This window comes from Megalobrama amblycephala, linkage group LG20 (genome assembly GCF_018812025.1).
Source record: "Megalobrama amblycephala isolate DHTTF-2021 linkage group LG20, ASM1881202v1, whole genome shotgun sequence".
Taxonomy (NCBI): domain Eukaryota; kingdom Metazoa; phylum Chordata; class Actinopteri; order Cypriniformes; family Xenocyprididae; genus Megalobrama; species Megalobrama amblycephala.
Genome location: NC_063063.1, coordinates 12,918,445 through 12,942,991, shown reverse-complemented (window position 1 = coordinate 12,942,991; position 24,547 = coordinate 12,918,445). Strand labels below are relative to the sequence as shown.

General features: G+C 36.6%; 2 protein-coding genes across 5 annotated transcripts; both read right to left on the bottom strand.

Moving 5' to 3' along the window:
• Nucleotides 1-527: 527 nt before the first annotated feature.
• On the bottom strand, nt 528-16,044 carry tom1l2 (target of myb1 like 2 membrane trafficking protein). 4 transcript variants are annotated; one of them, XM_048169836.1, is made up of 16 exons: nt 15,909-16,044; nt 15,261-15,345; nt 14,852-14,930; nt 14,601-14,750; nt 13,324-13,458; nt 12,992-13,159; nt 12,790-12,906; nt 12,523-12,656; nt 11,703-11,751; nt 11,360-11,368; nt 9,351-9,516; nt 9,130-9,244; nt 8,229-8,301; nt 6,641-6,700; nt 6,122-6,158; nt 528-3,578 (listed from the first exon to the last, which is right to left on the bottom strand). In XM_048169836.1, exons 1-16 carry the CDS (start codon nt 15,958-15,960, stop codon nt 3,424-3,426), a joined length of 1,584 nt encoding a protein of 527 aa, XP_048025793.1. In that variant the 5' UTR covers nt 15,961-16,044; the 3' UTR covers nt 528-3,423. The 4 variants fall into 4 exon arrangements, with proteins under 4 accessions (XP_048025793.1, XP_048025796.1, XP_048025794.1 ...); XM_048169839.1 differs by lacking the exon at nt 6,641-6,700; XM_048169837.1 differs by lacking the exon at nt 11,360-11,368.
• Nucleotides 16,045-16,300: 256 nt separating this feature from the next.
• On the bottom strand, nt 16,301-20,312 carry atpaf2 (ATP synthase mitochondrial F1 complex assembly factor 2). Its single transcript, XM_048169841.1, has 8 exons — nt 19,906-20,312; nt 19,771-19,815; nt 19,492-19,640; nt 17,532-17,629; nt 17,274-17,354; nt 17,056-17,168; nt 16,829-16,944; nt 16,301-16,725 (listed from the first exon to the last, which is right to left on the bottom strand). Exons 1-8 carry the CDS (start codon nt 20,036-20,038, stop codon nt 16,588-16,590), a joined length of 873 nt encoding a protein of 290 aa, XP_048025798.1. The 5' UTR covers nt 20,039-20,312; the 3' UTR covers nt 16,301-16,587.
• Between the last annotated feature and the right edge of the window lie 4,235 nt (nt 20,313-24,547).

The window sequence follows — 24,547 nt, the reverse complement described above, 5'->3', positions numbered from 1 at the left end:
AGAAACCACTATAAACTTATATAAATTTCCAGCCATGGAAAGAAAAAATACTGTGAAAACCGCCAGAATCTTAAAAAGTACTGTGTTTAGGCTTGCTGCGGTAGTCGGTGTTACACGGTATTCAGCTGTACACGATTCCATTACTTGCCCACCGCAACACAGTCCCCATTTAGTTCAGTTCAGTTCAGACAATTATAAACTGAAAGCGTCTGCTCTGCTCCAAACAGCATGTGCTGCAGAGATGTAGCAGGACTCAGATTTCACTTATCATGTGACAAGAGATGACTGACAAGACGATGGCAGGAAGATTTGGTGCGCAACTGATCCTGAACATCATTGACAACTATCTTATCTGGTAAAATGTGCAGTCAGTCCTACTGCTTCCTATACACATAGTTTAGATAGATAGATTTTAGATTTTTGAAATAGATTTTTGGTCATACCACCCAGCGCTAGTTAGATCTGTAATTCAGTTAGAGAAATGAATATATTTTATATGACATACAATAATACAATAGACAGTCTGGTAACAGATCACCATCTTGGTATGTTTTATTGGAGTTCAACACATGCATGAATCAAACAGTACAGAGAGCAGCTTGAGGTATAACAACAGGTAAGCACACAGACCAACACCAGTACAATCTGTAAAACCAAGATTGACCAGAGAAATGATCACCGGTTAGAGAGTACAGCTTATGCCAGCCCTTCACACTCACACACGCACGCACGGACGCTGTAGTTTTTACTTCCTTTATAGAGATGTGTCATGTTGGAAAGCTAGATTCTCTCCTTCCCCTCCCTTGGTAAACACAGGATAAACACGGTGTCTGCATCAGGATATCTGGAGCGGTTGTTCACACACATATACATAGACACACACACATAACTCCAAATACATATCAAAGAGAAGAAAAGTGCCGTACCTATAAAGAAATGCTCTCAAAGGTACAAAAGGGTTTCTTTACTGAAGACATTGGCATAACCTGACCATATGCTGGGGGTAATTTTTATCTGATTGAAATAAGTCAGTGAAACGTTTTCACTCCAAACTGCAACAAGAAAAAGAAGTAGAAACTCCAAACCTAGGATTCTGATCTTTACAGTTCCTTCATACTAATATAAAGTAACCAATACTGACTTCAGAAATAAAATATGCAAAATAAATTTCTTTTACATTCTCAAACTGCACATTTCTGAGGCTAATGTACAGCCAAAACCATTTCAAATGAAATCAAACTGTAGTGCAGCATTGGTAGATGAAATTGCACATTTGATGAGAAATTGAAGGTAGTTGATAATAAAGTGATAGTTACAGCCAACCAAGGATGTATAACGTTTTCCATGTCAGCGATAGTGTCAAAAACAATAACAACAGCATTTAAATGGGATGGTTAACATCCATGAGAGGTAAAATCTGTTTTTTTTTTTACATTTTAGTGTACATATTAATAACGTGAAGGGGGATATATAAATTTCTTAAAACTAACAAGTCAATTATGACCACCAGCCATATCCCTCAAGTCTCCTGTTATCAAAAGAAAAGAAGCCACAATATTTTAGTATTAATGCTCGTGCATTAACAGACTGCATCCCTGCTACAGCTAACCTTGAATTTCTTCCCTTTTTTTTTTTTTACTTGGCTCTTCTAAATACCCAAACTAACAAACCAAATATCATTGTCACCTGATATAGTGCTGTATGTACAACAGCTTCAGCTTGTCATAGCTCCTCAAACAGTTTCCCCTTAAATTGTTTTAACAGATCTACCAGAGTTATCGGTAACCGTAACATTTACAAACACAGCATAAAGAACTCCCAATAATTCTGCCAAAGAAGGCGATACTCAAAATCACCCAATTATCGAACTGTAATTATAAATGCAAGCGGGCCAAAGCTTAGTTACTCAAAAGATCTGGGGTTGTTTTCATTTGTAATACATATTTTATGTAGTGTGACAAATCATATAAAATTATTAGCCATGCAAAAGTGCACTGTCCCTTTGATTTGTGCTCACCTACTGTATATAAACAAATAAAATCTTACACAAATACAAACACAACTAAAACTCATCTGGATGTTTTAAGTTAGTTGACTCTACACTTAAATTATTTGCTAAGGTTAACCATTTGGTCCGTCAAAACAGTATGTACACAACAGCGAGACACAGCACTCGAACTAAAGATATTACATCAGCACATTCACCTCACTAAATCAAATCTGTGGTGTGCAAACATGAGAGTACCAAACGTTAAATGACCATTAGCGGACTACACCTTAAACTACCCACCACCTGTTCTTTAAGGCAGATCCATTTCATTCCTTAATAACAACGCTAAGCTCGACACCACTTCTGCAGCAGTTGTAAAATCCAATTTAAACTGCCTTGCAGTCACCATCAGTTCTCTAGAAACTCCATTTGTTTTCGGTCTCGTAATAGACAGCGTTGAAATGAAGGACAGCTTAAATTCTGTATTTGAACAAAAGCTCTTTTAACACAGCCGAAAGGCGAATAATTCTTTCAGTGCAAATTAAATTGAAATACATACTTTTTGTTCCTATTAATGCTTTCTAATAGGCAATGCTTTTGCCACGTAAAATATCATTTAAAAGAATCCAGTGGAATAATAATCATATCATTTTTCCTTTGATGTGACCTATGTATTGAAGAAATGTGGTACAAACATAGCATCTATGTCATTTTGCCTTTTAAATATTAAGATTGCAAAATGTTTTAATTTTAATAAATTATGAATATGCTTAAAACTTCTCTCTAATGTCTCATTCAATATCAGATTGTAATATCTTTTTCAGATTCTCAAATCTGAAAGCTGAACTGTTACCATCAGAGGTATTAATTGGAAATTTTATAATAAATAATCCTATGTATAACATCCCTTTAAAGCAAATCTTCTGGTAGATAAAGTTGAAGAAAAAAAAAAGAAGAAGAAAAACTAACAATAATTAGCTCCCTTTACAGATTATCCTTGAGGAAATAGAAATAGGATTATTCAGCTGTTGCATGCAGGATCACAGTGAACACAAAGTTAGACATGGCCGGATCGGGTAGTAGACTTTACATTAATTTGCTTGCTTTATACCACAAATATCAATTAAAAAAATAGACATTGACCTCTCGAACCCACGTGGTACGTTATGCTTTTAGGGAGTTCTTTTAGGGAGTAGGGTGGAACTTATACAGCATTTTCAATGGAATGAAAACTTGGTAAAGTATGAAAATGTCCATTATGAAAATGTCTAGATCATGAAACAGTTCTGATCACTTCAGCTGTGATAGTGTTGATTGTGCTGGAGAAGCAGGAAGCGGGAGAGAAAAAGGGGATGCTGATGGATCTGCAAAGGGACTGACCCACCACTGCCACAGAAGCAGAGCTGAGCCGCCCCAGAAGATCTGACACTTATCTACAAGGCAAAGAGGGCATCCTCGGACCTGCCTGACTTTTTACTTGCGCTGGCAGAAGCGCCGGAAGCAGCAGAAAGCTCATCACTCGGGGGCGTCGGCAGTGTGGGCACCATCTCTGCTGCTTTGGCTCTCTCCTCTAGAAACTTGTCAAACTCTGGAAGAAAATTTTCATGTGTTTAAAGCCTTTAACTGCTGGGTCTATGAATAGATACACTACCACTCAAAAATTCGGGTCTGTGAAAACAGTAAATATTGTCAAAATTTTATATTTTATATTTTACAATGTAATGTAACATATTGTAGAAAATGTAATGTAATAGAAACGTAATATACACTGATCAGGCATAACATTATGAGCACTGACAGATGAAGTGAATAATACTGATTATCTCTTCATCACGGCACCTGTTAGTGGGTGGGATAAATTAGGCAGCAAGTGAATATTTTGTCCTCAAAGTTGACGTGTTAGAAGCAGGAAAAATGGGCAAGTGTACAGATTTGAGCAAGTTTGACAAGGGCCAAATTGTGATGGCTAGATGACTGGGTCAGAGCATCTCCAAAACTGCAGCTCTTGTGGGGTGTTCCTGGTCTGCAGTGGTCAGTATCTATCAAAAGTGGTCCAAGGAAGGAACAGTGGTGAACCAGCAACAGGGTCATGGGTGGCCAAGGCTCATTGATGTACGTGGGGAGCAAAGGCTGGGTCGTGTTGTCCGATCCAACAGACTATTGTAGCTCAAACTGCTCAAGAAGTTAATGCTGGTTCTGATAGAAAGGTGTCAGAATACACAGAGCATCGCAGTTTGTTGCATATGGGGCTGCATAGACGCAGACCAGTCAGGGTGCCCATGCTGACCCCTGTCCACTGCCGAAAGCATGAACAGTGGGCACGTAAGGTGGCAATGTTCTGCTGGGGAACCTTGGGTCCTGCCATTCCATTTGGATGTTACTTTGACACGTACCACCTACCTAAGCATTGTTGCAGACCATGTACAGCCTTTCATGGAAACGGTATTCCCTGGTGGCTGTGGCCTCTTTCAGCAGGATAATGCGCTCTGCCACAAAGCAAAAATGGTTCAGGAATGGTTTGAGGAGCACAACAACGAGTTTGAAATGTTGACTTGGCCTCCAAATTCCCCAGATCTCAATCCAGTCAAGCATCTGTGGGATGTGCTGGACACACAAGTCCGATCCATGGAGGCCCCACCTCGCAACTTACAGGACTTAAAGGATCTGCTGCTAACATCTTGGTGGCAGATACCACAGCACACCTTCAGGTGTCTAGTGGAGTCCATGCCTCGACGGGTCAGGGCTGTTTTGGCAGCAAAAGGTAGTGATGGGGAGTCGACTCCAAAAGAGTCGATTCCTCGACTCTGAATAACCTGAGTCGGGGTCGACTTTAGTGACTCCATCGCTCAATTTTTTACTGATTCTCGAATCCATAGCCTACATAATGGATGGCAGTTAAGTGTATAATATCTATGGTTAAGTGCACTGAACAAGGAGTGAACGAAATGAAGCGAGGAATTCGGACACTGGCGAATCGCGTCAGAGAGCTGTCGCAGAAACTTTGTCACATACATTTATGTAGCTTACTTTAGAAACAGATAACCGTCATAGTGAATTTAGTTTGTAATTATACATACCTCCGTGTCAGCTTTAATATTGATGGTAGCTTATATTATTGCAATAAATATAGATTTGATTTTCCATAGTTAACCGTGTTCATTAAACTAACCATAAATAAAAATAATAAAAAACTCACATCAACAATAAACACATTAATAAGTGTACATTGTATACATTTTTTATGTATTGTATTAATTTTAGTATCTTTAACTCTCGTGTCCAAGCACTTTTAAGACAATGATCATGTGCGTTTAGCGCCATCCTCCGATCATTATAATGAGATGAATTCATTAAAGAATCCCTGCTTTCTCATTTATTTAATTCTGACATAATATTCGACCACAGATGTTTTTTGTGACTTTTCGCTCGGTAAAATTAGGTATCGGCAATTAGCAACATTGATAGGCTACTCATCAAGTCCTCTCTACATTGGACTAATTTGGACAGTCTAGCTAAACGTGTGTTGTTTTAATGAGGGGATTTTAAGGCTTTGCGTTGGGAAAAAATAAATTAAGTGTGTAAGGACTGCCATCTTGGCTTATTTATGACCCTGTTTTTATGTACAGTAAATGGAGTCTAGGAGTCAAGAGTCGGAGTCGACTCCAAAAAAACCTGGAATCGAACACCCCTAGCAAAAGGGGAACCAACACAATATTAGGAAGGTGGTCATAATGTTATGCCTGATTGGTATATTTTAAAATGTAATTTATTCCTGTGATGGCAAAGCTGAATTTTACTCCAGTCTTCAGTGTCACATGATTCTTCAGAAATCATTCTAATATGCTGATTTGGCGCTCAAGAAACATTTCTTATTATTTTCAATGCTGAAATCAGTTGTGCTGCCTAATATTTTAGTGGAAACTGTAATGCAATTAAAACATTTTTTCAGGATTTTTTGATGAATATAAAAGTTCAAAAGAACAGCATATATTTGAAATAGAAATCTTTTTAACATATATATGTCCTTTACTATCACTTTAGATCAATTTAACACATCATTGCTTAATAATTGTTCATTTCTAAAAAACAAAAAAAATTGAACAATAGTGTAAATGAAGTAATTCTTCATACCTTCACTTGTCACACCCTCCTCTCCTTCATCTCCTTTCTGAAGGAAAGTAGAAAAAAAAGAGTAAAATATTTCAGCGCATGAAGGCTTGTTAAAAAAGGAGCACAATTTATTTGCAACCACATCAAACATTATAATTTCTTTCCTTCAAAATACCAATAGAAGTTTTCTTGATTTAACAGATTATCTAAATTATATTACCCAAAACATCCAAAGACATTAGTATAGAAAATAAAAGTGTTAAAAGCATGTCAAGCAGGGGTCTGTTCACTACGCACTCAGTGTACTAAAATAACTGACAGAATATCCCAGAAAAGTAAGGAACGCAGCAAAACCATACAAGGTAAGTCGTTAGTGACCCCAAAAAGAGGGTACAAGGTAGTCAGCCAAGAATAAAAAGGCAAGCAAAAAGAAATATGCCATTACAAGGGCATATTTCTTTTCAAATAAGTGGGTTATGTCCTGAAGAAGATGAAAAAAAAAAAAAAAATGAAATAAAAATAAACGAAAGGAAATCTCACCACATCAGTACAGAGCCACTCCTCAATGTCATCCATGACAGAGGACTGGTCAAGAGCTGCCTATGGGCCCAAACCATGGGCCGGAGCAAAGCAAATAATAAATAAAAATAATAATCCCAAGAAAACATGACAAAACAAACAAACAAACAAACAACAAAAAACAAAACAAAAACAATAAGACTTTAACATAAAAGTCTTAATCCAATATTAGTAAACTACCCCATATAGACACGTGGTAATAACTAAAAAACATGCACAGCACGTCACCGCAGAAAAAAGCAATTCAAGACTCTATTGAGCTGCACTGGCTGAATATCATTCAAGAATTACTAATAAGTAAAAATAAAAGTATATTCTGAATTCCTGCTTCCAGAAAGAATTTCTTGCAACTCAAATGTTTACATTCATCAACTACTGTCATCTTCTGAGTGTGGAGTATGGTACACTACATACGTTTCTGTGTACTAGTACATACTTAGCATAACAGTAATTAATTGATGTCTTTGACATGAAAACAATTAGTCCACACAGGCATATGCTTAAAGGCCCTGGTTTACTTCAAACAAAGTTCTTTTTCGTTCTTCGTTTAGGGGTAAAAAGAAGTTCGAAATGCATGACCAGCGGTATACTGTAAACGAACATCTGACGCCGCCCACACTGCTGAGAGCAACATTTAGATGAATATGTAAATATGTGTCGTGCACTTTCTTCTCAGTAACAAAATAAACACAACAAAAATGAGAAAACAGCAAGCATTTATTATAGAAAGCATTAGAAAAGTGTATGATCATAACAACATTGGTATGTTTGCACGAGCTCTGCAAATTATCCCTCCAGTCACGTCACGTCTTCATATAGCACTTTATTCAATAGATTGCTTAAAATCAAGCAGCTTTACAGTATCAAACATGAAAAACTGTGTTAGTGCCTCATTTTTTTGTAAGCACAACTTCATTTTGTTCTATAAAGCGGCTATCCACTTTGCTCTCTTACCTCGACGAATTCAAACACACGAAATGAGTCAAAGACGCGCTCCACGCGAGTGAAGGCGGAGCCTCAGCGCACACCTCCTGTTACGTTATCGTCACTGACCAATGGTAGTACAGTACGAAGGTGTTTTGCAGATGGAGCGAACTTTTCCTGAAAGTTCAAGCTGTTTTGAACTTCCAAAAAGAACACAAAACGAACTTCGTTTTGGCATGATTTTGTTTGAAATGACGTCACATCAGTTCGTTCTTTGATTTCGTTTGAAGTATACCGGGGCCTTAAGGAAACGGCAAGAAACTGTCCTAAAATAAACACACACGTATTTTCTATCGCCCTACACTACCCCTACACCTAAACCTACCCATTGCAGAAAACTGTGCACACTTTTACTTTCTCAAAAAAATTCTGTATGATTTATAAGTCTTTTGAAAAATGGGGACATGGGGTAATGTCCTCATAAGTCACCCTCTCATTGTAATACTTATGTCATACCCATGTTATTATACAAATTTGTGTCCTGATGTGTCACAAAAACACGCACACACACACACACACACACACACACACAAACACACACAAACACACACACACAAAAACTTACCCCAGTGTTTTGTTGTCTGACATCTAAAGTTGGGGCCACTCCACTTGAAGCCTTTGTGTCTTCGAATGGTGCACTGAGAGTTCAAAACCAGCAATGTGTGAGTTAAATGCTAATAATATAATATAATATAATATAATATAATATAATATAATATAATATAATATAATATAATATAATATGATGCCCCTCCCCCACCTTTACTATAATTGGATATTAGTAATCTGTGAATATAATAATTAAATTAGACTATTTGATTTAACATTTTTCATTAAATTAGACATTATTCAACATAAATAAATAAATATTTTTTTAAATAAAAAAATCTATATAAAGTAATTAAGGATGTTTATGCTGTGGAGCTTATGGCAGTCGTTTTACCTAGTGGTGTGGCAAGATGGACCCTCCTCTTAATTTAAAATTTTGCACAATTAGAACTAATTAGTTTAATGTTTCCTTTCATTTCCCTTAATAACATATTGAATGATGTATCATCGTAAAGCCACACGTGCATGACGCACACACAAGCTTCTGTGCTTTTTACCATAAGTTATGAGCTCCATGTACATGTGTTTATTTGTGAATAACATCCTAAATTGAATCTGTTTGAATAAAGCGATAGTATCTCTTCACAAGACTTGGATTAAACTGCTTGATTCATATGGATTCATTTCAGTTTTGGTTACCTGGACTTTCAATAGAGGAAAAGAAACAGGTTTTATTACAAATATCTCAATTTGAGTTTCAAAGATTGACTAAAGTCTAATGGGTTTGGAACGACATGAAGGTGAGCAAATGATGACAGAATCTACATTTTTGGGTGAACTACCCATTTAAGGGGGGCATTTTTCTGTACAATATATAAATCTATTAGTTGTATGAAAAATTTTGATTTGTTTCATACCTCTTCCGCTCAGGAATGGTACCAGTCCTGGTCTGGGCAAACATGTCAAAGTCATCTTGGGGTTGACAGGTAGTCAAAGAGCTCAAGGTGCCAGTCACACTATCAGAACCGACATCTGTGAAGCATCGGTATTCTCACATTAGTACAGGCAAACAAATCAGCTTCTCTCTACCGATATCTAAAATGTAAACAATATTGTGGACCCAAGGTACAAGACTCACCCAAACCAGCCAGTCTGGAGGACAGCGTGACTGGAGAGGCAGAGCGAACTGCAGCCACAGAGGGAGGCAGGCTGGACGGAGGAGTAGCGCTGATCCTGGGACTGACCACCGCAGGAGACCCCGGTCCCAGGTCAATCAGGTTATCTTCTGTCGCCTCGTTCAGGACCTATGGATACGCAACACCATTTCACATAGACACATTGGTTACAGACACTTTAGGGGGAAAAATTATTTACTTGCTATCTTACCTTTACATCATGAACATTTTCAAACTGGTTTACATACTTCTTTTTACAATTTTTTTTTTTTTACTTAAAAAAAATGTTGGCTTTAAAAAAAAAAAAAAGAGAGAGAGACCCTGCAGTCAGTTCTATAAGTTGAGAGAAGTACATACATTGCATACAATACATACATTGCTTTCACCTGTTTCACCAAGTCTTTTGTGAGAGGAAGTCTAATCTGTAACTCAAAGTACACTAAGAATTGATGAAAAGGTGAAGTGGTGAGACCGTACAGGAACAATGACTGTTAGACTGGGCAAGAGAGGGAAGGCTAAGGAATTTTCTCAAGCTAATTATTACTCAGTGTGTGCGAATGTTACTCATAGCCTTTGTTTCTTTGCAGCTTAAAAAATGCTGTATTTTAGAGGAGTTGTGCTTAAATGTGTTTGAATCCTCTATTCTATAAGTCAAAAGCACTTGAAGGATTAGTTCACTTTCAAATGAAAATTACCCCAAGTTTTACTCACCCTCAAGCCATCCTAGGTGTAAGTGTCTTTCTTCTTTCTGACGAACACAATTGTAGAAATATTAATAAAAATCCTGACGCATCTAAGCTTTATAATGGCAGTATGCGTTACCAAACGAGTATGAGCTGAAGAAAGTGTCTCCATCCATATCCATCCATCATAGACATAGTCCACACAGCAGTTTGTGTAAAAAAACAAAACAAAAAAAAACACATATTTAACAAGTTATGAAGTAGAATATCTAGCTTCCACCAGAAAGTCATATACACCTAGGATGGCTTGAGGGTGAGTAAAGCTTGGGCTAATTTTCATTTGAAAGTGAACTAATCCTTTAAAAAAGAAACACCAAATTAAAACCCATAAGCACCCATAAATAAATAATAATAGACACATGCTGTCAAAATGTGATTTGTCAGAAGCAATAATACAGCTGTGCTCTATAGCTGTACTGTGTAATAAAGTAGAGAAAGCACATTAACAATCTGTGATAAATGCCTCTGTAACTGGCTTCAGATTCTATGACAGTGAAATACATCATATTTAATTTGTGCATCTAGCTTTTCCGTAGTACTAGACACCACATGAGTAAACTGAACAATAGTTTTTTAACAAAAAATACCCAAAAAAACATTACTATTCAAAAGTTTGGAGTAAAAAGATTTTTTTTTAATGTTTTTCAAAGAAGTCTCTTATGCTCACCAAGGTTATATTTATTTAATAAAAACACAGTAAAAACAGTAATGTTGTGAAATATTATTACAATTTACAACTGTTTTCTACTTTAATGCATTTTATCCTTCAGAAATCTTTCTAATATGCTGATTTGGTGCTTGAGAAACATTTTTGTGGAAACCGTGATATATTTTTATCGTCATTGTACCCCAAACTTTTGAACAGCTGTGTATTTCTCTCATACAATCCTGAAAATTACTAAAATAGCCTAAAGTAGCAGAATATTGCTGTGATATGCTATTAAAAATCATATTTCCATTACATGAAAAGCACCGTTCTTAAATCCCCATTTAGTCTATTTTATTTGAAGCAGTGGAGGAACTAGTACTAGGATAAGCAAATGGAGGGGTTGGCAAGCAAAGGTCACAGACTGCGGGACAGGCATTCTACATGCTAGCGGAGGTTCATTGGATGCAACACGGGACTTGGACTGCACCACGGGACAGGACAGCACCAGCCAATGCTGACATAACATTCTTTAGCATCTGCATGTCCAAGTAAAAAATGAGATTAGATGACTCATACTTGCCTCCCTCAGCTAGCAATACCAAAAAAAAATAAAAATAAGAAAAACAAATCACAAAACAGACCAAACCACACAATAAGTAACACCAACATGCAATTACATTTTAAGTTGATAACCGCACATGATGAAAGTGTTTGCATCTCAAATCAAACGTACCATGCTTTCTCAGCATATTTTAGAGCAAAAAGCAAGCAATGAGGGCAAGAGAATGACTCTGAGCTGTTCTTTTGGCATGAACAATTTACCTTACGTGTGTTTGGAGGGGGTAAAAAAAAACACACACATTGATGATGAACCGATGCTAACACACGGATAAAACAACTCTCTAAAAGAAGACACAACCTACCCCATTGTTTACGCCTTGTGCAGTTCGGCCAGATCGGAACCTCTCGTATCTAAAGAAAAAGCAAGAAAAGTGAGCAAACAAAATTAACTAATTAAAACCATACCCTCACTTAAAATAGCCTTTCATGAAGCTTTAAGAGGATAATTCACCAAAAAATGAAAATTCTGTCATCATTTAATCACCCTCATGTTGTTAGACTTTGGTTAATCTTTGAAACACAACTATATTTTTCAATAAACCGGAGATGTTTCTGTTCCTCCACTGAATGTCCAGGTAACCAAAAAAGATCCATAAACGTAGTAAAATTAATCCAAGTCTTGTGAAGTGATACAAACGCTTTATACGTCTTTTATTCACATATAAATACATATAGAGAAGCTTGTGTGTGCATCACATGCTAAAAACAAACATCACTGGTTTTTGTGCATCAATGCACACACATTTGAGCTTCTGTGTTTATCATATGTGATGTGCTCTATGCATGTGTGTCCATAATTGTTTAGATGTAGATAAAAGTGTAAATGAAATCTGTTCCTCATATAAAGTGATCATATATGTTCACAAGACTTGGATTAACCTGCTCGATTCATATGGATTAATTTTATAATGCTTTTATGATCTTTTTGGATCTTCTGATTTTTTGGTTACCTAGACCTTCAATGAAGGGACAGAAGCCTCTCAGGTTTCATTAAAATCTTAATTTGTGTTTTAAAGATTAACCAAAGTCTAATGGGTTTAGAACAACACACGTAAATGATTCAATTTTTTGGGTGAACTATCCTTTTAAAAGAAAAGGTAAATTCATCCTGCTTGTTCACACCTCTCATAACGTAGGAAGATGTTGTTGAGGTCGTCATTGACGTGCAGGAGCTCCTCCGTGACTTCCTCATTGGACACGCGTGAGATGAGCTCAACTATCCTCTGCTGCATGGCCCTGCACGTCCTGTTCAATTCCTTCAAAGAAAGCAAACAAACCTTGTAATACTGAATAAAAAAAATTGTCAACATAATGCTGTACCAACACTCCCTCTAGTGGCCTTATGTAGCTCTTTCAAGAATCCAGCAATATAAACAAAAAATGAGAAACCTGCAGAAGCTCATGATCAGATGGATCTTCTTGACCGGGAACCATCTCAGTCAACATCTCCGACATCACCTTAGTGTTCCCACGCACAATGTCGAGCTCACTGCGCAGCTTGCAAATCTAATCAATTATATCGTTATGCAATCTGTGAATACAAATGTTGATAATTTCATTTAAAAGAATGAAACAAGGAGTTCTACAGTACCTGTTCAGGGGAAGGGTTGATGGGCCCAGAGATGTGCAGATTGGGCATCTGTGGGGAGGTGTGTGTCACAGGGGCAGAGAAGGGAGGAGCGGAGGCAGGGTGAGGCTGTGGCTTGGGCTGGACTGGAGCACTGTATTTTGGCTGATCCAACTCTGGAGCAGTTTGCAACTATTATCAACAGAGCAAGACAATGAGCTATATTGCAGAGATAAAGAGGGATGGTAAAGCGATAAAGTTAAGTAAATGATAAGTGACATTATATTTTAGAGGAGGCTGCCATAACCTCAACAATTTGACACACAAACCATAACATGTCTGGCTTCAACACTTACCCTTTGTGGTGTGTGAATGGGGGACAAGGTCTCTAATTCAGATCGTGGAAACTCTATACCTTTCCTTTTCATTTCTTCATAGACATGGACTACTCCTGTTAAATCTGGACTACTCCTGAAGGCATCTGCCCATGCCTGATGACGTACAGAGTACATGCAAACTTAATATGTGAAAACATGACATATAAAAATGCATCAGAATAGCTATTAATCAATATAGTTTATTACTGGTGTATAATAATTTCTAAAGCTAATCAAGGAACGCAAGTTCAGCTGCTCAGATCTTCTCTACTTGGAACATTCAGTACCTTGTTAATAATTGCAAAACAAGCTAGACTACTGCTGAAAAAAATTTGGGTCAGTAAGATGTTTTTAATAAAATCTTGCAAGAAGACTCTTACATTTATTTGATCAAAAATAAAGTAATAACAGTAACAGTTAAATTACCGTTTCTATTTTAATAAATTTTAAAATGTAATTTATTCCTGTGATGGCTGAATTACGCCAGTCTTCAGTGTCACATGACCCTTCAGAATCATTTTATTATGCTGATTTGCTGCTCAAAAAATATTTCTCATTATTATCAATGTAGAAAACAGTTGCGTTGCTTTAATATTTTTTTGAGGAAACTGTGATACATTTAGTTATCGTGATTCTTTGATGAATAAAAAGTTCAAAAGAATAACATTTAATTTGAAATACAATTTCTTTACTGTCACTTTTGAACAATTTAATGTGTCCTTGTAGAAATTCAAAATTTCTATTTTTATTTCTACCCCAGACTTTTGAAAAGTACTATAGTAACTACAATCAGGTGACTGTTTTAAATAAAGTTGTTTGAATGTCAAACAAAAATGCAAAGCACAAACATCACATGCCAAGTTTTCTTTGGACAAAGCCATTCTAAAGATTCCATTTTGATCATTTTATTGTGAGAAATTTCTGGCATCACATTAAACGCAAGACCATGTAAATTCAAGTCACCCTTGGTCATTGGAGCCAAACATGGTAACCTGATCCACTAGGTTGTAATGAGCACAACTTCAGTGCCAACGAATCAGCAAGATCTCCTTGACTACCGAGCATCAGGTAACCAGCCCTATGATGCACCTCCTCTCGCTCTCGCTCTCTCTCCATCATTGCCCTCTTTTTGAAATGGTTCATGTCATGTTTCCTTTCCTCATGTTATGTTTAAACCATAAGGCAACACATTTTTCTTTACTGATCATGAACAACCAAAATACCCCCCCAATCCAGATTTTTGATTTTTGCCATACCTGTATCAAAGCTAGTACTTTGTCCTGCACAATGGCGGGTGGGTTGTTTTTAGGAGATATAATTTTCACCAAAACGCCATCAATGAAGTCCCGGGTGGTGACGAGCGCGTGGAACCGATAACCACAGTTCTTTACACATGTCTCAAGAACCTGAACACATTATGAAAATCTAAATAAACAGGACAATCTAAAAGAAATTATTAGCCGTTAGTAAGATTATAAAGAGAAAAGTTCCATTGACTGTTGCCCACCGTCAGTGTAAGCATCACCTCCCTGTAGTTTTTATTCCCATTAAGCCTCTTCTTCACAGCTCTTAGAGCATCCTTAGGCCTATAAATCAGATAAATAACTAAATAACACATATATGCAGCTAAAAAGCAATTCACTGTGAAGTTACAATAACAAGGTCAAGTGAAAGAATTATGTTCTTCTAGAAAGCATTGCCAGGTTCCATAAATAACACATTGTTGATGACTTTTCAATTTATGTAACGTCCTGGACTTGATCCTTCAGCCATAGTTAAACATTTTATTCACAGGAAAAATGTGAAACTATAACAATGACAGCAACTTCTGGATTTGTGTAGCAATGTTTTAGTTTCATAAGGTTTACTGAATATGTCAACAAAAAGCTATAAATCATGCATCGTTCATGTCTCACCCATCTTCTGTTTCATTGATTATGTCACATATTTCCATATTCAAGGTCCAGTCTTCACTTTGCAGGGAGCCATCTGTGGCCCTTTCTGGAGAAGATCAAAAGGCAAACTAATAGGAGTATAGGTTACTGCCTGGAACTAACAAGAGAATCTGGAAAAACATCGGCACTGATGACAATGCACTGATCTGCAAACTGCTGTGCAATATGTGCTTGATTGTTGGGTGTCTTCCAAAGCAAGCGGTCATGTTCCTCACACAGAGAGGCCATTTATAAATCTTGATCAATAGTATGATTCATTTACACACATTACCTCAAGCTTTAGCTATGAACCTGGGTGTGAGAGATAAACGCAGTGTCCTCTGGCTAACAGGCTAACACCAGCTGTAGTACTTTAGCTTGCTTTAAATTCGTTTCAGCATTTCGCCCCTCTAGAATTTGCTATTAAAGAATTAAGAAAATAACTATTTTATAGCACATTTTGGAACTAACTGTGAGTTATACCAGCTAGCATGAATGAGCATTAGCTGTTAGCCAGCTAACTGACAGGCTCATATTTTGAGCTTCTGTACAGCGGCTCAGCTAAATGCTTTAGACGTTAACTTGTTGCGACACAATTTTTAAGCATCATTTAATTTCTGAAAAACATACCAATGCACTGTCCAACCGGAGTACTGTATGGGTTTCCCAGCAAGAACTCCATCTTGTCAACATATCCAACGATTAACAGTCAATGAAACAGTAAACACTCAAGCCCCGCCCCTGAACGACTCCTATTGGTCGTTTAATTCAGGCCTTCAAAGCTATTGGTCGAACCGGCAGTCTGTTACTGAAATGACACGCCAGCTAATTAAAGGGACAGTAGTGAACTCGTTGACAACGGCTTTATACCGTACGCAGCTTTGATATTTTATTACTAATGGTTATGTATCAGTTTGCCCTTTCAGACTATGCACTTAAGTACCAGACGTTTTATATGTTACTTTGACCTTAAGGGAATTGCTTGAGTCTGGGTAACCATGTAAGCAAAATAATTGAGGTGATTGAAATTTATCAAAAAAATCTCCATTTATTTTTCATTTCAAACATATTTGCTGAACTTTTTCACAGCTTTGACATTAAAATACTGGGATTATGCATTTACCATTTACACTCTTTCAAAACTGAAGCTGTTATGACAGATATATTATTGCTCAAAACATAACTGGACAGCAACATCGTTTTACTGGTTAGGTAACTGATGTCACTGCTGCTTACTGCAAAAAACAAACAAAGACAGAGATAACAAAAAATCTAATTTTTCAGTCCCATGAAGTGCCTTTTTGGCCTTTCAATCCTGTAAAATTTTTCTCTTAACAGCTGTGCTTTCAGAAGACAGATACACAAACATTGCACCAGCAGCTGTTCGTGCCCGCAACTCATACATGTCATAATCATGGGCCGATTCCACGTTTCCCCAGTGCTGGATCTAAGACAAAGCAGAACAGAATGTACAATAATCATTAACATGGGAAAAATGGTACCAAGCAAGGATCATTAAACAGTTGGAATAAAAATAGAAGCCACCATACCTGGAATTCTTCCTCAAGTCTGGACAGCAGAACCGCTTGCTCCACGCTTAGGTGTCTGTCAATCAGCCCAAAGGACAAGACCAACGATTTCAGCTGAGTGATCACATACTCAAGCCCTGGAGGAACATTAAAAACGGGACTGTTCAAACAGGCCCATTCACATAAGATGTAAATCTTATGTAAACATGCCCATTTACATAGGATGCAAAAGCACCACAAATCTTTACCTGTCAGAGCCCAAAAATTGTAGGAATTAAGGTGTTGACGAAATGTATCCTTAGTTTCTTCTGGGATTTGAGGGCCCATTATATTGGAGGATGAACCAATGACTACATTGTATCTAGAAAAAGATGTTCATATACAGCTTAATTGTGGCTATATATTTTGAAATATTGGCAATGTATTGTGATTATTACATATTCTAGCCAAAATGACCAAATATTACCTTTGTTCTATCCAGTTCATTACAGGGTCCCATTCATTTCTCTGCAGTTCCACAAGACCTGGAGGTTCTTCTACTCTGTAACTACAGGGAAGGTAGATCTGATTTAATAAAATCATAATACTGTACAGCATTTACAGATATATTTAGGAGATCTAATACCATTTATCTTTAATGCAATTATGTGGCACAATATTGGTAGAAAGGGTCAAGTAAAGTCTTGGTATAATTAATTAAATCCCATCAAGTAATAAACCTCACCAGATAGTGTCAGTATCCAAAAACTTTAAAGCTGCTGAGATAATTTGTTCTTCTGTCCTTTGCGTTGGATTATCAAGAGCTGTGTTGCAAAGAGTGGTCTGTATGGACAGAAATTAGTCTTAGCATACAATTTAAGTCAATTAAATTGTATTTGTATATCACTTTTTACAATACATATGTTTCAAAGCAGCTTTACAGAAAACCACATTAATATTTATAATATACTAATTTCTTCATGCTTTATAGTTGCATTTAGGAGATTAGAGCTGGGCAATACTATAGTTCACAGTCATGTGAAAAATAAATGACACCCTCTTTGAATTGTATGGTTTTACGTATCAGGACATAATAAAAAAATAATAATTTAGTCCTTAGAAGGTCTTAAAATTAGGTAAATATAACCTCAGATGAACAACAACACATGATATATCACACTGTGTCATTATTTAACAAAAACTAGACCAAAATGGAGTCTGAACAAACCATAAAACTTCTGGAACAATGGCCTTTGGATAGACAAGATCAAAGTGGAGATGTCTGCCCATAATGCACAGTGCCACATCTGGTGAAAACCAAACACAGCATATCAGAACAAACACCTCATACCAACTGTCAAGCACAGTGGTGGCGGGGTGATGACTTGGGCTTGTTTTGCAGCCACAGGACTGGGGCACCTTGCAGTCATTGAGTCGACCATGAACTCCTCTGTATACCAAAGTATTCTAGAGTCAAATGTGAGGCCATCTGTCCGAACGGTTAAAGTTTGGCCAAAATTGGGTCATGCAACAGGACAATGATCCCAAGCACACCAGCAAATCTACAAGAGAATGGCTGAAAAAGAAAAGAATCAAGGTGTTGCAATGGTCCAGTCAAAGTCCAAAGAAGATTTTTAGCTAAAACCATGGTCCTCTGTGATTCATATAATGGAAGTCAATGGGTGTCGTCACTTTGAGATTCAATAAAACATATGCAGCCAAAACAAAATTAATACCAACAAGATTTTCCGTCTAAAAATGACTTCTTTACTGTTCTACTGAAGGAAAAAAAAGTCCCCTACATATTGGATGGCCTGAGGGCGAGTAAATTAACAGCAAATTTTCATTTTTGAGTAAACTCTTTAAGAGGAAAGTTCACCCAAAAATTGTGTCATCATTTACTCACATTCAAGTTGTTCCAAACCTGTATGAGTTTCCTTCTTCTGTTGCACACAAAAGAAGATATTTTGAAGAATGTTGGTAACCAGACAGTTGATGGACCCCATTGACTGCCATAGTATTTTTTTTCTAACTATGGAAATCAATGGTGTCCATCAACTGTTTGATTACCAACATTCTTCAAAATATCTTCTTTTATGTTCAACAGAAGAAATAAACTCATACAGGTTTCTAACAACTTGAGGATGAGTAAATGATGACAGTATTTTCATTTTTGGGTGAACTATCCCTTTAAGAGAGCTGTGCATAAACAAATGCCCACAAACCTCAATGAACTGAAGCAATGTTGTAAAGAAGAGTGGGCCAAAATTCCTCCACAATGATGTGAGAGACTGATAAAGCCATAGAGAAAACAATTACTTCAAATTATTGCTGCTAAAGGTGGTTCTACAAGCTATTGAATCATGGGGTGCTTAGATTTTACACACATGGCTTCTCCATTTTGGCCTGGTTTTTGTTAAATAATGACACAGTGTAATATGTCATCTGAGGTTGTATTTACCTAAAGATCTGCTAAGGACCAAATGATTTTCTATTATGTCCTGATACGCAAAACCATAAAATTCAAAGAGGGTGTACTTTCTTTTTCACATAAATATATATGTTGTTTTATGCAAGTATACTTTATGTATACGAATAAAGTTGAAGGTATTCTATATGCAACCTACAATGTACTGCTGGTGATATAGTTAATATATGCAATTTAGAAACTCTTTCTTGAACTTTTTATAATATTAATAGCCTACTAAGTGCATGGTGTAAAACTTCAGCGTGTCCTTCTGAACGTCCCACTCTGTTGCAACAGCTATGGCAAGAGCTTCATTGGGAACTGTGAACAGCTTTCCACCTGGAGTCTTCAGCTTTCGCTTGTCAAGGTTTATTTCAAACACGCCCCCTGTAGACAACACAAAAACATTTTCAGACAGACATAACCGTTTCTCTTGATGAAAACTGACGTTTATTATTATTTTTAAGTTGCAGATGTGTGTTGCTATGGGCATCACAACATGCTCAATGACGCTCACCTTCACCTTGAGATATCGAGACATTCTCGTAGAACTTCTTTCTCTCTGCAAAACAAACAAACAAGAAACAAGAACAAGAAATCATGCATTAATATATTAGGTTTGTCTTTCTGTACATTTCTGTAATGATCTTACCTGTTAAGGCACTGGAATATTTTGCCTTTTGTATGTGTGTTGATACGCTAGGACCATGATGCCCTTGAGGGAATGAAAATGGCCAAATGACCTGGCCAAACTGTCTCTGATACCTACAAATGTTCCGTAACATCGTATGTTTAAAACTCTCTGTATTCGCATCAACGTAACAGTTCAATTGTGAACAACCATTCAGTCAAGGTTAGAAATGGATCATGCGTTAAAGCTAATTTGACAAATCATCGTTCATGTTTCAGGAATAAAAGAAAAGAACACGTATTAAGTACAATTAAGGCTAACTCAATTATTTAAGAAATATAAATTCTCTGACAAGGGATGTCAGCATGCAGCAACGTGAAACCAAAGCGTGAAGCTGAAAACTGTGACCTACATAAGGACCGTAAAGGACAATTCATAATAAAAGTCCCTACTGCAGCTTCACTCTGATGTCGAAATCAAAAATATAATTATTTTGTCTGTTTGCAGACAAACGAATACTGACTTCGTTTAAGTTACCCTTCTTTTGCACTTGTATTTTTGTTTTGTTTTTAATTCGTTTAGTAATGAAAATATTGATGTGTAATATTTTTAATAGATAACGTGAACTAGAAAATGTATTTATTTTTAAAAAGAAATTTATTGTACAAATGCTTTATTAGAGGTTAATGACCTAAAGCTACAATACAATACAAAATCTTCCGGTAACATTAACCAATCAGCTGGCGTTACTTATTTAAATGGAATGTTCGCGCGTAGTCTATCTGTTCATCTGATGGGCAGGTAAATCCCGCCATTTTTGCATCTGCAGATTCCATCTCTCCGGCTGTAAATCCCACAGCAATCAAATGTAATGTAATATTAAGGTTGTGCTGTAGATAAACAAACAAACAAACAAACAAACAAACAAACAAGACTACCTGTAACCCATATTTGCAAGAGTTCTGTTTAAATCTGTGCTTTCTATTTTATTGCTCCATCTTCGAATAACCATGTGAAAGCAATCAGCTTCAGCTCAAAGCTAACTGAAGATTAGAGCAACATAGCTAGATACAATGACAATTTCATGCTTCCCTTACAAAAAAAAAAGAAAAAAAAAAAGTCTATACCATGGTAATTATAGTTCCAAAATAGTTACTACAGTTAGAATAACAAAACCAAAGGAAAAAAAGGAAACGTGAAAAATATTCACAACCATTCACAAGTTTAGGGTGAATACAAAAGATGCAAATAAATGCTGTTCTTTTTATTCATCCAAGAATCCTTGAAAAAAAAGTTTGCTCAAAAATATTAAGCAATAAGCAGCACAACTGTTTTCAACATGATAATAATAAGAAATGTTTCTTGAGCAGCATTCAAATGATTTCTGAAGAATCATGTGACACTGAAGACTGGAGTAATGGCTGCTGAAAATTCAGCTTTGACATCACTTATTAATTTAAAATACATAAAACAATTCTTTAAAATTGTAATAATATTTCACAATATTACTGTTTTTTTTTCAGTATTTTTTAGCAAATAAATGCAGTGAGTGTAACATGTAGAGTGTCCGACTCCCATACCGGTGGACCGGGTTCGAGTCCCACTTAATGCAGGCTGTTTGAACAGGAGGGGTTACATTGGTGACGTGACCTGGATGGGAGTGAGATTTAGGGTGGTGAATGTAACGGACATATAGGCCGGCAAGAGCTGTGCGTGTAAACCAAGTGTGCCACATGAGTCCTAAAAAAAAGAGGTGGCTGGAAACAGTATAGGTCATAAACCCCACCCTCATGTATTCCAGTGGAACGTGAGACAAACTAAGCAATTAAATTACACTTCAAATATTTTTTTCCAATTTCTGTCATATTAGGCAGATTTTAATTCAAGTGTTCCCAACAACCTTCCACTCTAAGCGGGACTCGAACCCTGGTTCGCCAGCATGGGAGTCGGGCACTCTAACAAGGAGGCTAAAGACTGCAGTCTGTAATCTGGCCCTTGCTTTCAGCCCGAGATAATGGGATAGGCTCCAGCCCTCCTGCGACCCTGCAGAGGAGAAGCAGTATGAAGAATGGATGGATGCTGCTACCATGCTTGTTGGGGAATTATCTTACCCACAGTTTGAAGTGATTTACTGTACTGCACTGAACTAGAGCATAAGTCCTATTTCAGCAGTTACCATGGAGGACTTATGAGGATACCTGAGGTTAATATGCTTGACAGAGGTTAGTAACTGTAGTATCACACTGTCATATAGAAAGTAAAACCTATCATGTTTGACTGATTTAAAAAAAAACAACTAACTCACTTTACTGGAATATCCACTAACCACATTCTTCAGTGAGAAACACCCTTTTCTGTGAGAAAAATGATGCTGATGGCACTGGGTATAAAGGTTTAAATCTTGAAATACAGTACTACATTTGACAGTAAAAAGAAATTAGGATATGCCCTCAATTGTAAAGGATAGCCTACATAAGCACCTTAGGAATGTTTTCCTTGTTTGCTGTAGTCAGTCTTGATTAAGGTTTGAATTCACAGAATTAAGCATTGTATAACATTTCTGGAGTATGTCAAAATTAACCCACTTTGCAGTTATTCAGGGGCCATTTACACAACATCATTTTTAACTAAAAATAGAAAACTTTTTGGGCGGTTCATTTACATGACAACAATGTTTGGGGGCCTGAAAACACAAACTTTTGCCTGGCTAAAAAATGCTTAAGAGTCTATGACTGGATCATTATTGCAGTGATTATTATAGTTTCTAGCATGTTATATGTTTGGTAACAGTTCTTCTAACCCTAATTGATGGAGTGTGTAGTTTTTCATTTCTTACCATGTAGGAAGACACATCATGGCCATATTCCTGCATGACAATGTCAAGATTCATCAGGCTCAAACTGTGAAAGAATGGTTGGGAGGGAGCATGAAGACTCAATTTTCCAAACATGAATTGGCACCTCTGAGTCCAGACCTTAAATTCATTGAAAGTCTTTGGGATGTGCTGGAGGAGACCATCTCTTGCATTGTCAATACAAGATCTTGACCAAAAATTGATGCACCTAACATCGCAGCATTTATTGCCATCAAGAGGTGCCACATCCCAAATACTTTTTTGGTAGTGCACCATGTAGATTGTGTATTTCTACAGAAGAAAAAGAAAGTGTCATTATTTAGCTCAATTTAGTTCAGTGTTGTTCCAGTTCAGGTTAATAACTGTCATTGTTGCAAAGTTCATCATTTATGAAACTATTTCAGTTATTTTGTCACTATCCACTTCAGTTAAAATTTTGTTCTCATTCGATAGTGTCAGTGCAATTAAATCAATAACATTACTTGATATTAATTTGCCATTTAAATCACAAATGAGCAAGGAACCAAAACTCCACTGGATAGCAGTAGGTTAAAAAAAAAAAAACTTTGGGAGAAACTAGTTTCAGTCATGGGGGCCAGGTTTCCTGTGGAAAACTAAATGAATGACCACAGTGTGATTTATGATTCCAGGCTGCAGATTTTATGCACTGATATTATTCAACATTTTGCAAATGTGCAATGAGATGCATGAAAATGAAAGCAAATTAGTCATAAATTCTAATGTATCACAGTTATCTAAGCTAACATACTGTCAAAATGGCTTATAAAGAATACAAAAAGAAAAAAGCAACAAAAGATGTTTTAGTTCTGAATCATGTTATGGAAACATCTCTTGTAAGGAAATTTACAGTTAAGACCCAAGGACCAGATAATTTGATGAATGAAGACAAGGAGTCAGAGACCAGGAGACAGCTTCTTCAAGGTTGCAGTTAGTAGATCAAGCTCTAGCTCTGATGAGGAAACTTCCCTAAAACATGTACTTTCTCTCAGTAAGTGGTTCAGACAATATTCTTCATTATTCTTTAGTGATTAAAGATGAAAAGAAAGGTAAATGCTTTAACTGTGAATTGGTCACATTCATTCAAATCAGTTAATTTTTAAAAGGATAAACACCGTAATAAAAGAATATTAGATAAAAGAAACAAATCCGAATTACAGTTTTTATTTGATTGTCAAATTTTAGCGATGAATCGAAGATGACTCCTAGGTTTTTCACTCTGACCTGCAAATGACATGTCCATGTACCTAGTATGTCACTTTCCTTGTTAAAAGCTGAACGACCAAAAATCATAATTTCAGCTTTACATTCATTCAGCTGAACAAGATTATCTGCCATCCAAACTTTAACTTCATCCAAACATCTACGGAGTGTTGAACAGGAATCGGTACAATTAAGCTTTAAAGGCAAGTCGATCTGCATATCATCCGCATATAAGTGATAAGAGATACCATATTTTTTTTAAATCATTCCCAATGGGAGCATATATATTAAAAAAATAGGACCCAAAATGGAGGAACCCCACATATAATGTGCTTTTGTGAAATCAATTTATTTGATTTGCTTGTGCTTTATTTCTGCGGTCACTAATTTACTTACAACAGATTTTACTTTTCTGATGCTGATTCATTCACAGGTGTGGAGATTTGTAAAAGGAATTTCTCAATGTTTTATTTGAGTCATGGATCTTCATCATTGACAAGTTTGATGTTTAGTTCATGAATCAAGGTCATGCCAAGAGCCAAAATAATAACAATAGCAATAGTCTTAATTCATATTCCCAGAATAGTT